The 16,439-nt window shown below is 36.7% G+C and overlaps 1 protein-coding gene across 1 annotated transcript in view; it reads left to right on the forward strand.

Annotated features, from left to right (window-relative positions):
• The window catches only part of LPAR1 (lysophosphatidic acid receptor 1), a gene marked incomplete at its 3' end in the record, with an annotated part of 34,237 nt that extends 25,120 nt beyond the window's left edge, over nt 1–9,117 (forward strand). The window contains exon 2 of the mRNA XM_008070067.2: nt 8,370–9,117. Coding sequence (XP_008068258.2) covers nt 8,370–9,117 — 748 coding nt within the window. The remainder of the gene's footprint in view (nt 1–8,369) is intronic.
• Nucleotides 9,118–16,439: the final 7,322 nt, after the last annotated feature.

Genomic DNA, 16,439 nt, shown 5'->3' on the forward strand with positions numbered 1-16,439 from the left:
AGTGGAAGGTGCTTTCTTTTTCTCTTCGGATGGTCATTTCCTTTAAGATTACATTTTTCCCAATTGTGTTTCATTATCTTTTTCTGTTTGTGATAGCATTATAGCCATGACTATCTTATTGGTTTATAATCTAATTGTAGTTAAATTGGATTTTCCCTGTGCTTGGTGTGAGTTTTCTGCCTGATGTAAGAAAGCCCATACACACTGCCCTTCTGACAGCTATTGGAGGTGCTCTCAGGGTCTTCTCCACTTATTCTCTGAACCTTTTGCTTTTTTCAGACAGTAGAAGATTAGTTTCCTCTTTCAGTTCAGTCCTTTTGTACTAAATCTAGCTGATTCACTTTTCCTTAGGTATGTTATACCCATCCTATTTTTATTTACTTATTTATTTATTATTTTTATTTTAAAGATGTGGGGTACAATTCAGGGTTCGGTATACAAATGTTCATTATGCAGGTACCCTTCTTGATAAGGTGTGCCCCTCCCTCCCCTGGCAGTTTCTCTCAACTGCCAATTCCACACCCCCTCCCCTGGCAGTTTCCTTCATCTGCCAATCCCTTTCTTATAGTATTATGGTAATTGTTCAAGGTCCGCTTATGAGTGAGAACATATGGTACTCTGTTCTTTGTTTCTGTGAAAGATCATTGAGTATGATTGACTCTAAATTCATCCAAGTTGCTGCAAAGTCCATATGTTTGTCCTTCTTTATGACTGAACAATATTCCATTGTGTATATGTACCACATTTTAAAAATCCAGTCCAGCTTCAATAGGCAGCATGCTTGGTTCTATGTTTTTTCTATTGTGAATAGAGCTGCAATAAACATACATGTGCAGGTATCTTTTTTATAGAATGATTTGAGTTCCTTCGGGTATATTCCCAATAAGGGAATTGCTGGGTCAGATGGAAGGTCAATTTCTAGTTCTTTCAGAAATCGCCACACTGTCTTCCAAAGAAGTTGCACTAATTTGCATTCCCACCAGCAGTGTAGAAGCATTCCTTTTTCTCTGCATCCTTGCCAGCATCTGTTGTTGTTTGTTTTATTAATGATGGTCATTTTTACTGGAGTTAGGTGGTATCTCAATGTGGTTTTGATTTGCATTTCTCCGATGAGTGAGGCTGAGCACTTTTTCATGTTTCTGTTGGCTGCTCGTATATCTTCTTTTGAGAAGTATCTTTTCAAGTCTTTTGCCCACTTTTTAATGGGACTGTTTGTTTTTTCTTTTTGGCGAGTTTGAGTTCCTTGTAGATCCTAGATGATAGGCCTTTGTCAGATATACCGTTGGAAAAGAATTTTTCCCATTCTGTGGGCTGTCTCCCTGCTCTCTTGATGGTTTCTTTGACTTTGCAGAAGCACGTCAGTTTGATGAGGTCCTACCTGTCTATCTTATTTCTTAAGGTATGGGCATTTAGGGTTCTGAATAGGAATTGGTTGCTAGTTCCAATTTCCATAAGGGTGTCTCCTGTGTTTTCTAAGATTCTTACAATGTGAGGTTTCATGTTTAGGTCTATGATTCATTTATAGTTAATTTTTGTGTATGGTGATAGGTAGGGGTCCTGTTTCAATCTTCTGTATGTGGTCAGCCAGTTTCTCCAGCACCATTTACTGAATAGGTTCTCCTCTCCCCAGTGGTGGTTGTTGGAGGCTTTGTCAAAGATGAGTTGGTTGAGGAATTGAGGCTTTGCTTCCAGAATCTGTATCCTGTTCCATTGGTCTTTATGCCTGTTCCTGTCCCAATACCAGGCTGTTTTGATTACTGTAGCCTTATAGTAAAGTTTGAAGTCTGGAATTGTGATACCTCCTGATTTGTTTCTTTTGCTAAGGATTGTTTTGGCTATTCATGGTCGTTTATGTTTCCATATGAATTTCTGTATTGCCATTTCCAGGTCTGAGAAGAATGATGTTGGTAACTTAATGGCTATTGCGTTCAATCTGTAGATTGCCTTTGATAGGATGAACTTTGAACAGTGTTGATTCTTCCTATCCATGACCATGGAATATTTTTCCATTTGTTTGTGTCTTCTTGGATTTCTTTATTTTTATTTATAACAAATTGTATCTCCTTTTTTTTAAAATCAATATTTTTTATTATGGTTTTGTGGGGTACAGTTAAGAGTTAGGTGTACAATTACGTTTCATTCAGGCACCCTGTTGATGAGAGGTGTTTCCCCTTCCCCAGACAGATATTTTTGAGCAGTATTTTGTAGTTCTTATTGTAAAGGTCTTTCACCTCTCTGGTTAGGAAGATGCTGAGGTATTTCATTTTTTTGTGACTATTGTGAATGGGATTCTTTTTTTAATTTGGGTTTCTGTTTGTTTATTGTTGGTATGTAGGGATGCAGCTGTCTTTTGCAAATTAGTTTTGTACCCTGAGACTTTCCCCAAACCCTTTATCAGTGCAAGCAGGTTTTTGACAGATTCTCTTGGATTTTCAAGGCATAGGGTCATATCATCAGCAAAGAGGAGTAACTTGACTTCCTCTTTTCCTATTTGGATATCCTGATTTCCTTTTCTTGTCTAATTGCCCGAGCTAGGATTTCTAACATAATGTTGAACAAGAGGGGTGAGAATGGGCAGCCTTGTCTTGTTCTGGTTTTCAGGGGAAAATTTTCCAGTTTCTGTCCACTTAGCAGTATGTTAGTGTGGAGTTATCATAAATGGCACCTACTATTTTGAGGTATGTTCCTTCTATACCTAGGTGTTTGAAGGTTTTTATTACGAAGGGATGCTGGATTTTATCAAAAGCTTTTTCTGCATCTAATGATATAATCATGTGGTTCTTGTTTGTACATCTGTTGATATATTTAGTTACATTTGTGGTCTTGCGAATGTTGAACCAACCCTGCATCCTGGGGTTGAAGCCTACTTGGCCATGTTGATGATTTTTAAAATGTGGTTTTGGATCTGATTTGCTAGAATCTTGTTGAGGATTTTGCTTCTATGTTCATAAGGGATATTGGCCTATAGTTCTCTTTTTTTGTTGAATCTTTACCCGGTTTGGGTATCAGTGTGATGTTGGCTTCATAAAATGATTTACGGAGAAATCCATCTTCAATTGCATGGAATACTTTCAATAGGATTGGTATCAGCTCCTCCTTGTACATTTTGTAGAATTCTGATGGAATGCCATCCAGTTCAGGGCTTTTTTTTTGTAGGTAGTGTTCTTATGACAGAGTCAATTTCCTGGGTTGTTATTGGTCTATTTAGTGTCTCAACCTGGGGAGGTTGTGTGATGTCAGAAAGTCCTCCATTTCATTTAGGTTATCAAGTTTGTTGCCACATTGGTGTACATAGTAATCTCTGATAATTTTTGTATTTCTTCAGGGTCAGTTGTGATTTCATCTTTTGTATTTCTGATTGTGTTTATTTGGGCTTTTTCTCTCTTTTTATTGGTCATTTTGGCCAGGGATCCATCAATCTTGTTAATTCTTTCAAAAACCAGCCTTTTGTTTTGTTGATGTTGTCTATGATATTTTTATCTTCTATGTCCCGTATTTGGGCTGTCCTATTTTTAATTCCTGTTATGTTTTCTACTCTGTCAATATTTAGCTGGTAATTCTTATGAAATATAAGCTTCTTATCTAGAATTTTCTTAGTGTAGAATTTCAAATCTGAACTAGATCCTATGTATAATTTAGCTCAGTTTCCTCATTTCACAGATGGTAAAACTGAGGTTCAAAAATCATATAAATTATGTCATTAAATATGTATTTTTGTATGATATTGCTCTTAATTTTTGAGAGAATAGAAATGGCATAGGATTGGGTACATGCTCTTGGCAGATTCAACACTTACACATAGAATCCTAGTAGAGAAAAATCGTTAGTTTTATTTACTTTTGCATATGTGACTTAAAAAGACAGTTTATGCTTTTTTGTTTTGTCATCCTTAACTCTATGGCTTTTTTGTGTGGGAAGAGCGAAGAAGTTGCATGTATCCTTACTTGACTTTTTGATACTTAATGTTCAGAAGTTAGAATCCTGTGAAACAACATGTGTTTATATTTGGTTTAAATATTTCTCTTTATCCAGGGAAAATAAATGGTTATGGGAGCTAATGAAAGTAACAGGGTTGTGAATTTGTGTTAATTATTTTAAAAATGTATTCCTTGCAGAAAGGAAACATCTAAAGTTTTTCTGGAAATAGCTATTCATGAAATAAATATATATTTAGCATCGAATCCATCTAACAGTTGGATACTCTGCAGCAATTAATAAGAAAGCTAAAATCTCTGCCCTTAAAAGTTGTTCAGCTTGGTAGAGGGAGGATTAACAAATAATTAAACAATTTTTATACAGTGAATAAAGTGTTGCTGTAGTGGAACTGTAGGAAACTGTGGTAGGATACACTTTGCCTAGATTTGGGAATGTCTGAGAAAAGTGAATAGAAGGAACTAACATTTTAACTGTTGAAAATCTGGGAATGATTGTGACACTCAAAGTGTAGTCTCTGGACAAACAGAATCAGGGCCCTACCTCAGATGTCCTGAATCAGAAATTCTTGGGTTATGGCCAGCAATCTGTGTTTTACAGCACAGGTAATTCGGATGCAGAAAACCACTGTTTTCACTGATGCTGAGAACCAGCTGTGAGAGAGAGAGCATAGCAAGTTAAATAGAGCTGAAGAAAAGAATTTGAAGTCATTAATAGCTTGAATTGAGGTAGGTAAGAACTGATAAGATGGTTGAAGGATTTAGGTTTTTGTCTTAAGTGCACTTGAAAGTCATTGAAGCATTGCTGAGGGGATAACTTGATCAACTTTGTGTTTTAGAAAAATCTCTAGAGAAGAGATGGGCGCTCGATAGAAAGCTTAGGAAGCTGGTGTAGTTAATAATGCTGATGGTCATGAGGTTGAAATAAAATAGACAGGTGAAGCAGATATTCAGAAAGAAGAATTTCCAGGACTTAGTTATTGATTTAAATGAAGAGGATGAGGGAGAAGAAGAAATTCCCAGGTTTGGCATTTGGGCCACTGGTTAGATGGTTCTCTATCTAGCCTCTAGGACAGAGATTATTGGAGAACCAGATTGAAGATCATGATGAAGATTATGAGTTTTGAGTTTGGCTTTGAGCACCGACATTGAAGTATTATGAAATAGTCAATAGGTATATTTATTAGTAGGCAATTTGATATTTGCCTAGAGCTCAAGAAAGGAAATCTGGGTTAAATAAATAGATATGAGAATATTTGGACCTTATAAAGTAATTGAAATATTGGGGGATAAACTAGATAACTCAGTGAAAATGTGTTGAATGACAAAGAACATGAATAGCACAGAAAATTTCATATTGGGCAAAGGAAGGGGAACCCTAAAAAATGATTGAAAAATATCAGCCAGAGAGAACAATAAAAACCCAAAAGAATATGGTTATGGAAGCCAAGGAAAGAGGATTTCCCAAGATAGCCTGTCATTCACATGTCTGATGTCTGGGGTACTCAAAAGAGGAGGACTAAATATTTTCATTATAATAGTCACTCAAAGATTAGAGTGACTTTGGGAAGTTATATGGATCTTAATAATTAGACTAGAATGGATTTAATGGATGGGTAGGGGTAGAAGCCAACTATGAGAAATCAGTGGAAAACAAACAGTAGAGAATTTGCTTACAACAAGGAAAAATAATCAGAGCTGAGAAGAGAAAACATGAGATCACGGGGGAGCTTTTTATTTTTATTTTTTAAAGATAGCAGAGACTTAATCTTGATTGTTGATGGAAAGAGTGGTGGTGGAGGTTGCAAGAAAGGAGGGAGAAAGGAAGAAAACTGAAGGTAGAGGGAGGGGAAACAAGGTTCCTGAAATAGTAGGAAGGGATGGGATTCAGACCACTTTAACAGCAAAGGGTACACGTCTTCTATTGTAACAGAAGAGGAAAAGAGGATGAATTATTCAACAGATAATTTCATCTTTTTGGTGAGAGAAAAGTGAGAGAATTTCAATCTGATGATCTCTATTTTTCTATTTGGCAGCTGCTGATGGAGAGAAGAAAGATGGGGCTTGAAAGTTTGAGAATGGTAGATAAGCTTAAAATAGTCATTGTGTAGAATACATAGAGACATAATTAGAGGAGAAACCAGATTATGACAGGACATTGAAGTCCTGGTTGAGGATAGACATCATTAATTTACTCTGGGATCAAACTGCAGATGTGTTAGTTTTCTCTAACTTTTTTTAGAAGCTTTAGCATACATGTGAAAGTAGCAACAAATTGGATTAATCTAAAACTGGATGAATCTAAAAAAATATATTGTTTTGCAAGTACAGTGGGGGAAGGGGATTGAAAGATAAAGACCTCTGCTCCCTTATCTGGAAATTCAAAAATCCAACAAACTCTGAAAAGATTTTTCATAGCTCATTTGGAGGCAAAACTTCTTTGAATGAATTGATATGAGGCTATTTATAACCTTCATATATCAAATTTAATACATATCTTTATATGTTTTGCTTCACAATTTGTGTGTGACTAAGCAGTGCTGCCCTTGAGAATGTTACATCATGTATGGGGTCCCTCCTACCTGTATAACTGTTAAAATGAAAAAAAATCTGAATTCTGAAGGACACCTGACCCCAGTGTCTTCAAGAAGAAATTGTGTTCTTGTGTTAGCAATAAAGAGGTTGAAATCATATACTCTCGATGCTGGATAAGAAAAAAGGGGAAGATGGAGAGAGTAAACCACTGGAAAAAAGTAGATGGGCCAAGGAAATAGACAATTTCCAAGAACTGAAGTATTAGGGGTCAAGTGAGAGAACTTGAAGAATGGGAAGTTGTGATGAGTAATTAGAATGTTTCAGTCATTTCCAAAGGGAGATCTGGGTGGTTACAAAGTCCAGGGTGTGACCATGGGCATGGGCAGCTGAATTGTAATGGAATAGAAAGTCATTAGAGATGAGGTTAAGAGAATGAGAGGCGAGAAAATTAGATGAACTACCCCAAGTAATGGCAAGATTTGGGATGGAATGGAACACTACAAGCCAAGTTATCTGATCTTAAATGAATGAGGCATTCATGGAAGTTACAAAAGATAACACGATGTGTAAGACAAGGTTTTCCACTTTTCCCAAATGCTCTTTAGAAAATAAAGAGATAAATAATTATACAGCATGCTAAGTGTAATGTTTGAAGCATGATTTGTAAGCTAGTAAAGTCTAGCTGAGAAAAGAGATTTTGAGAGGTCTGAAGCCTACTTAATAAGGGTTTCACATTGTTTTTGGAATTTTCTGTGTTTGGTAAACATTTATGCACACTCTATGAATATTCAGTGGAATATTTTATTAAAAACAGTGATTAAAGCAGTCATATTTGCTAAATAATTCATTAGAAGCAAAACAAGATAAAAATTAAAGGTAGAATGTGAACTCTCTTCAAGAAATATTTTTAAATTTTAGGAGTCTCAACTTAAGGCTTCAGGAAGAGTGATTTATGCTATGTGATGCATAATGTTCTAGTTTCTTCTTTGTAATTTTTTATTTTTGTTTATTTTATTGACTACCTGTATTATTCTATTTTACACTGCCTCAATCCTTTTTGGATGAGCAAATAGATTCTAACTAATGATGTTGAAAAATAAGCTAATATGTTATAAAGCAGTATCACCTCATATTTTAAAAGATATACTTCACTAATCTAAGTATTTTATACTTCTTGTAGAGCAGTGGCAAAGTGTCAACTGCTCTTTGTTGGTTGCATTAGGTTCTCCAAAAAGAGAAAAAGTTCTCAAACGTCATGGATTGGTTAACAAAAGCTATTCTGGGGATAAGGAGTTGTGGGGATAGGCGATGCTTACCACAGGAATGTTGAGCAGCAAATGCTGGCTTTGGGCAAAGAACCTTTGATGCATAGTGACTTCTTTGAAATGTTGGGAATGGTGGTCCTTGTGGGAACCTGCATTACAAAATGTCTGTCCCAGATGGAATGTACTATGTGAGAATAGAAATGCAGAATAATAGGGCAATGATACCCTATCTAGAAACCAACTGTGTTTACAGATTCCCTAAATAGCAGGTCAAAATAGATTTTACTATGGTAAATATTCCAATTGCAATGTTCTGCAAAATTTTCATCTGTCTCATGTATTTTAAGTAAGATTTCTGGGCCATGTGGCTTTCTAGTAGACTTCAATGACATGTAACTACTAAGCAGATACCTTGTCATTTATTTAACTCCAAATGTCTTTAATCTTGAGGAGAGTTTTACTGTGAGAAAACTTGGGGTTTCAACATAATCATAGAATGTGATGCAGGATCAGATCTTCAAGTTCTTCGCTTTTGTTTTTCTGCCACATTTACTGTAGAAGTCTTATGTTATCTCTATATCATTAAATTTGGGTCTGTGTTTTTTTTTTCTTTCATCATTCCTCCTTTCTCTCTTAGTTCACAGCCATGAACGAACCACAGTGCTACTACAATGAGTCCATTGCCTTCTTTTATAACCGAAGTGGAAAACATCTTGCCACAGAATGGAACACAGTCAGCAAGCTGGTGATGGGACTTGGAATCACTGTCTGTATCTTCATCATGCTGGCCAACCTACTGGTCATGGTAGCAATCTACGTCAACCGCCGCTTCCATTTTCCTATTTATTACTTAATGGCTAATCTGGCTGCTGCAGATTTCTTTGCTGGGTTGGCCTACTTCTATCTAATGTTCAACACAGGCCCCAATACTCGGAGACTGACTGTTAGCACATGGCTTCTTCGCCAGGGCCTTATTGACACCAGCCTGACGGCATCTGTAGCCAATTTACTGGCTATTGCAATCGAGAGGCACATTACGGTTTTCCGCATGCAGCTTCACACACGGATGAGCAACCGGCGGGTGGTGGTGGTCATTGTGGTCATCTGGACTATGGCCATTGTTATGGGTGCTATACCCAGTGTGGGCTGGAACTGTATCTGTGATATTGACAATTGTTCTAACATGGCACCCCTCTACAGTGACTCTTATTTAGTCTTCTGGGCCATTTTCAACTTGGTGACCTTTGTGGTAATGGTGGTTCTTTATGCTCACATCTTTGGCTACGTTCGCCAGAGGACTATGAGAATGTCTCGGCATAGTTCTGGACCCCGGCGAAATCGGGATACCATGATGAGTCTTCTCAAGACTGTGGTCATTGTGCTTGGTAAGTTTTGTTTTGATTGTAACTTATTTTTTTGGATCCCAATGTCCCTGATATAAACCACATAAGTTTACCATAGTGGTAAACAACATTATGAATATTCACCAAGTATATATGCAGAAATTATAAGGGGATGAGAAATATTTATATTAAATGTCTGTGATAAAGTCAACTTACCAGTCTTTCTACAATTACAGAATCAACTTTAGGGAAATATGGGCTTCAGTGGTGCAGTTTAAATGATGGTGATATAAAATATGTCATTGAAGAGTTTGGCTATCTAATATCAAAAATACCAGAATACACAATGAACTTCAATTAGTGTTTGAAAAGTTTTCTTATAGTCCAAAGTAGGGAACTTTTGGCTTGTGGTCTCTGTATTACAGATTTTTGGATAGAAAGTGCTTTTGTATAATATGAATATACTTTTATATGTTGCTATTTTTATGAGTCTATATCTAAGTTATCTTTCACATTCTATAATTGTTACTGTATTGTAGGAAAGTATATCAAGATTTTGAATAGATTTACTGAACAAAACAGATTGAAGTTCATGATAATTTCTGACAGTTATCTTCATCAAAACTACTTTTTTCATTAATTTTCTATTTATACTATGGAATTTAATTCATATTTCAGGGGGAAGGGCAAGATTTGTAGACCCAAGTATATTTTGCCTTTAGGTAAACATTGCTCTTCCTGGATGAAAATTTCCTTGTAGTAATCAGTGTATCTACAATTATGTACCAGAAAATAGTTAAAGAGTAGCTAATAAATTCTAGATTCTATGCTGGTCCATGGAGATACACTCATGAAAGGACAGACACAGGACCTTTATTTTGGAGTTTAGTGTGCCGATTTTAAAAGTTTACTTAGAATTTGTTTAAATAGCCGGGCTCGGTGGCTCAGCCTGTAATCCCGCGCCTTTGGGAGGCTGAGGTGAGTGGATTGCCTGAGCCCACGGGTTTGAGACCCGCCTGGGCAGCGAGACCTCATCTCTACAATAAATAAAAAAAAAAATCAGCCGGGTGTGGTAGCTCATGCCTGTAATTCCGGCTACTCGGAAGGCTGAGGCAGAAGGATTGCTGGAGCCCAGCAGGCAAGGCTGCAGTGGCTGGAAGCGGCCACTGCACTGCAGTCTGGGCAACCGGGTGAGACTCCAACTCAAAAAAAAAAAAAAAAAAAGAATTTGTCTAAATAATTACTTAGTTGAACTATATATTCTCCACAGAGTATATTTAGGTTACTATTTGATCACACTTAAAAAATCCTTTTAAAAAACCTTTTCTCATTTCATTTTTCCCTATGGAAATTAAAAAAAAAAAACCTTTTATTATTTTATCTTTCCCTGTGGGAATCCAGTGGAAAGTTCCTATAATTCTCTTTGCTCCAAATGTAAAGCAGTGTTGAATGAATGTAACCTGGGATTATGTAGCATCTCTGAAACTCTAGGACCTACATTAATATTAGTAAGTAGAAAGAAACAGAACCATAATTATCATTAAATAAATTAGCATTCTGGTTGATGCATATGTCTTTCTATTTTGGTTAGGCCAAATGCATCATGCAGATCATTTCTGGCTATTCTGATTGTGATCCTCTTATAGACCTATAAGAATGACAACTAGGTGTTGGGATTACTGACACAAATAAAGTCCTACCTAATTAGCTGGAACACTTACATAATGTCCCTCTTGGAGACTCTATCACCTCAGTTTGGAGATTGTCTTATTCCATCCAACAAAGTTTAGTAGACTACAAAAATAGTTTCCCCATGTGTTTAATTAGCAACAAAACCTTAAGTATACTTATGTCACAAGCACATAGTTTCCATAATAGTCATAAAACATAAAACCATGGATTCTATTTTTATATGAAATTAAATAACATGAGAATTTTATTTCAGTATTGACACAAATGTTTATTTACTGATGATCTTAATGTGGGTTGACACTTTTCATATGCATGTACCTTTTCTATTATGACAACAAATGCTGCTTGTAGTTCATAGAACTACCAGCAGTGAATGGCTACTGAACTTGGACTGTTAACCTGCCAAATTCTTATTTTAATTTTGACTTTTGTATAATATCTAGCATATTCCAGTTTGCAATATATGGAATGATTCATGTAAAGTTAATTTTTGTGCCTCATTGGGTTGTTTTCAGGTTGAGATAATTCTTTTGAGGATTTAGGAACTAGTTTCAGTGTGTATCTGTCCAAAATGCCCCTTTCCCACCCATCTCACCCATCACCATACAACTCCAGACTTGAAAATAACAGAAATAACTATGCCCTCTTAGATTTAGACTAGTAGACTCTGCAAAGATAGAATGTAGTTAACTACCTCTGAAATAAAAATCACTATTTCTATAGCTGTGAGATGGAAAAAGTTTTAGAACGTGGAAACCTGGTTGATAGGTGAAGAAGTTTGGTGAGACTGGACTGTAACTTTTTTGAGAAAAGTAGTGAGAATAGGAAAATGGACAGGATGGGGCAGGGTAGTGATGCAAATCTTAGAATAAGAAATTCAGAATCCTAAATAGTTAGATGTTTGTCAAAGTGATGCCTAATGTCTTTCCCATTTGAATGGTGTTCGTCCATACTTCTGTAGGCATGATTATATGGAAGAGATGAATTGGTCTTGTAGGAAAGCATTCAGGTCTACCCAAAGGTCTTCTCATTATAAATTAGTCTATTGACAGCATGGATGTTTTTTGCCTTAGATTATGTACATTTGGTTTTTAATTTATGTCTTCTCTGCCAGATTTTCAGCTTTGTGAGGGCAGGGAGGAATTATAATAATTACTTGTCTGTTTTCTCCACATAACTATGTAAGTCATAGTTATCTGGCACAAAGTAGGTATTCAACAAATAATTGTTGAATGAATGCATGTAGTGACAAAACTAAGTTTCTGAGCCTTCAAAACTAAAGATGAGAGAGAGTCATAGTTAATTCATCACAGTAAATTCCACTTTATTCAGCCATGTAGAAGCCAAATCTAGTGGCATTCCTATTACATTCCATGCCTTCTAATCAAAATACAACAGCTTGAAAAATGACTGGCAACAATGGGTGCACAGAAAATAATATGTTTGTTTTACTTTCATTTATTCTGGGGATGGTTACTCAGCTTCCATTTTCACTTCGTTAAAATGAGCACTGGGGTTTAACCTGTTCTCTCTTTGTGATCAAAAGAATTTGGTCAACAACTGAATTCCTAGGAGTCAACTTAAAATTAAAGCCACCTTTGAGATTTATGATAGCAATACCAGTGGCTGATTTTTCAGCATGATCTTGTATATAAGCAGCTTGAGTAAGTACTGGATTTTATTTATTTATTTATTATTATGAAAATGTGGAGTACAATTCAGGGCTAGGTATACAAATGTTGATTATGCAGGTACCCTTGTTGATGAAGTATGCCCCTCCCTCCCCTAGCAGTTTCCCTCAACTGCGAATCCCACCCCCCCTCTGACATTTTCCCACTACTGCTAATCCTTTTCTTATAGTATTATAATAATTGTTCAAGGCCCACTTATGAATGAGAACATATGGTACTCTGTTTTTTGTTTCTGTGATAGATCACTGAGTATGATCGACTCTAAATCCACCAAAGTTGATGCAAAGTCTATATGTTTGTCCTTCTTTGTGGCTGCATAATATTCTATTGTGTATATGTACCACAATTTTTTAATCCAGTCCAGCTCCGATGGGCAACATGGTTGGTTCCATGTTTCTGCTATTGTGAATAGAGCTGCAACAACATACGTGTGCAGGTATCTTTTTTGTAGAATGATTTGAGTTCCTCTAGGTATATTCCCAATAGGGGAATTGCTGGGTCATATGGAAGGTCAATTTCCAGTTCTTTCAGAAATCGCCATACTGTCTTCCAGAGAGGTTGCACTAGTTTGCATTCCCACCAGCAGTGTAGAAGTGTTCCTTTTTCTCCTCATCCTCGCCAGCATCTGTTGTTGTTTATTTTATTAATGATAGCCTTTCTTACTGGGGTTAGGTGGTATCTCAGTGTGGTTTTGATTTGCATTTCTCTGATGATGAGTGAGGCTGAGCACTTTTTCATGTGTCTGTTGGCTGTCCATATATCTTCTTTTGAGAAGTGTCTATTCATGTCTTTTGTTCACTTTTTAATGGGGCTGTTTGTTTTTTTCTTTTCAGTGTGTTTGAGTTCTTTGTAGATCCTATATATATATTAGGCCTTTGTCAGATATACAGTTGGGAAATATTTTTTCCCATTCTGTGGGCTGTCTCCCTGCTCTCTTGATGGTTTCTTTTGCTTTGCAGAAGCTCATCAGTTTGATGAGGTCCCACTTGTCTATCTTATTTCTTAAGGTATGGGCATTTAGGGTTCTGATCAGGAATAGGTTGCCGGTTCCAATTTCCATAAGGGTGTCTCCTGCGTTTTCTAAGATTCTTATTGTTTGAGGTTTCACGTTTAGGTCTTTGATCCATTTAGAGTTAATTTTTGTGTATGGTGATAGGTAGGGGTCCTGTTTGAATCTTCTGCATGTGATCAGTCAGTTTCCCCAGCACCATTTACTGAATAGGTTCTCCTCTCCCCAGTGGTTGTTGTTGGAGGATTTGTCAAAGATGAGTTGGCTGAGAAACTGAGACTTTGCTTCTGGAATCTCTATCCTGTTCCATTGGTCTATATGCCTGTTCTTGTCCCAATACCAGGCTGTTTTGATTACTGTAGCCTTATAGTAAAGTTTGAAGTCTGGAAGTTTGATACCTCCTGCTTAGTTTCCTTTGCTAAGGATTGTTTTGTCTATTCGTGGTCGTTTATGTTTCCATATGAATTTCTGTATTGCCATTTCCAGGTCTGAGAAGAATGATGTTGGTAACTTAATGGCTATTGCATTGAATCTGTAGATTGCCTTTGGTAGGATGGACATCTTAATATTGTTGATTCTTCCTGCCTATGAGCATGGAATATTTTCCATTTGTTTGTGTCTTCTTGGATTTCTTTGAGCAGTGTTTTGTAGCTCTCATTATACAGGTCTTTGACCTCTCTGGTTAGGAAGATACTGAGGTATTTCGTTTTTTTGTGTGCCTGTTGTGAATGGGGTTGTGCTTTTCATTTGGTTCTCTGCCTGCTTATTGTTGGTGTTTAGGAATGCAACTGTCTTTTACACATTTATTTTGTACCCTGAGACTTTGCCAAAGTCCTTTATCATTGCAAGCAGGTTTATGACAGATTCTGTTGGATTTTCAATTTTAGGATCATATCATCAGCAAAGAGGGATAACTTGTCTTCCTCTTTTCCTATTTGGATACTCCGGATCTCCTTCTCTTGTCTAATTGCCCAAGCTAGGACTTCCAACACAACGTTGAACAAGAGAGGTGAGAGTGGGCAGCTTTGTCTCATTCCAGTTTTCGGGGGAAATGTTTCCAGTCTGTCCATTTAGCAATATGCTAGCTGTGGGTTTATCATAAATGGCACTTACTATTTTGAGGTATGTTCCTTCTATACCTAGGTGTTTGAGGGTTTTTATCAAGAAGGGATGCTGGATTTTATCAAAAGGGTTTTCTGCTTCTAGTGATATAATCACGTGGTTCTTGTTTTTACATCTGTTGATGTATTTAATTACAGTTATGATCTTGTGATTGTTGAACCAGCCCTGTTTCCTGGGGATGAAGCCTACTTGGTCATGGTGGATGATTTTTGAGATGTGTTTTTGGATCTGATTTGCTAGAATTTTGTTGAGGATTTTTGCCTCTATGTTCATAAGGGATATTGGTCTGTAGTTCTCTTTTTTTTTGTTGGATCTTTACTTGGTTTGGGTATCAGTGGAATGTTAGCTTCGTAAAATGATTTGGGGAGAATTCCATCCTTCTCAATTGCCTGGAATACTTTCATAGAATTGGTATCAGCTCCTCTTTCGTTTTGTAGAATTCTGCTGGAAAGCCATCCAGTCCAGTCTTTTTTTAAAGGTAGTTTTCTTATGGCAGAGTCAATTTTCTGGGTTGTTATTGGTCTATTTAGTGCATCAATGTCTTCGTTGTTTCAACCTGGGGAGGTTGTGTGATGTCAGAAAGTCCTCCATTTCATTTAGGTTATCAAGTTTGTTTCCATGTAGTTGTACATAGTAATCTCTGATAATCTTTTGTATTTCTTCGGGGTCAGTTGCGATTTGATCTTTTGTATTTCTGATTGTGTTTATTTGGGCTTTTTCTCTCTTTTTCTTGGTCATTCTGGCTAGGGGTCCATCAATCTTTTAATTCTTTCAAAGAACCAGCTGTTTGTTTTGTTGATGTTTGCTATGATATTTTTGTCTTCTATGTCCCTTATTTAGGCTCATATTTTGGTGTTACTGGATTTTAATAATTATTTTTAGTTGTTAAATACTTGCATAGCATTAATCATGTGCTATCTTAGACATTAGTATTTATTAATAACAGCCCCATAGAATCTAGGTACCATTACTGATTTGTTATCCTCATTTTTCAAATAGTGAAAACTGAAGTAAAAAGAGGTTAGGTAATAGTCCCAAGGCTACACAGCTAGTAAGTATAGAAGCTGAGATTCAAACTCAGGTGCTTGGGTACCAGAGCCCATGTTTTTTTGCATCTTCATGTTATTCTGCTTCTCTGTAATAAAAACAACTACCAGCACATGCTGAATTGGTTGTAAAGTCTGAATGGCAATGTGCAATTAATTTGAAACCTCGTGATCCCATTTGTTTGCACTGAAGCTGCCTAGCATGGCCTGGGCTTTGTTTTGTGGGCAGAAAATGCTTTAAGGAAGCATTCCTTTCCTCCTTTTGCTTCTGATGATGCTCATGACTGTGATTACATCTGTCATCTGTCCTTCTCCACTATTTGGTTTTGCAGCACCACTAACTGATTACTTCTGATTGTGGGAGGGTTTTGTTCAAGGTGTAGTTAATGAGGGTTCATTGTCCTCACATGAAGTCATGTAATCCTTCCCTAGGCTTGAAGTCCCCTACTTGATATTTTGTCAAGATTACTTTTGAGTCTGTTAGCACTGTTGAATCAGAGTGGCAGTGAAGATGTTCTCCCTTATTTGACCACAGTCTGCCTTGAGTTTTAAGTTATTTTCTTTCCTGCTCTATCCTTTGTGATGACACTTCTGTTGGGGATAATTAGAAAAGAGGAAAATCAGAATTTGGAAAGGGAAATCATGGTGAAGAAGTGGAGATTTTGCATCTGAGGCCGGGGCGTGACATAAAATAAAATAAATCCAGGTAGGGCTTATCTGTTTGGGGAAAAAGAAGGAGATATTTTTCTAGTTTGATCTGTTTTGCCTGGACATGATCACCATTGAAACTAAATTACTCCTTAT

The sequence above is a fragment of the Carlito syrichta genome, unplaced genomic scaffold, assembly GCF_000164805.1.
Source record: "Carlito syrichta isolate Samal-C Ts95f unplaced genomic scaffold, Tarsius_syrichta-2.0.1 Scaffold312854, whole genome shotgun sequence".
Lineage (NCBI taxonomy): Eukaryota > Metazoa > Chordata > Mammalia > Primates > Tarsiidae > Carlito > Carlito syrichta.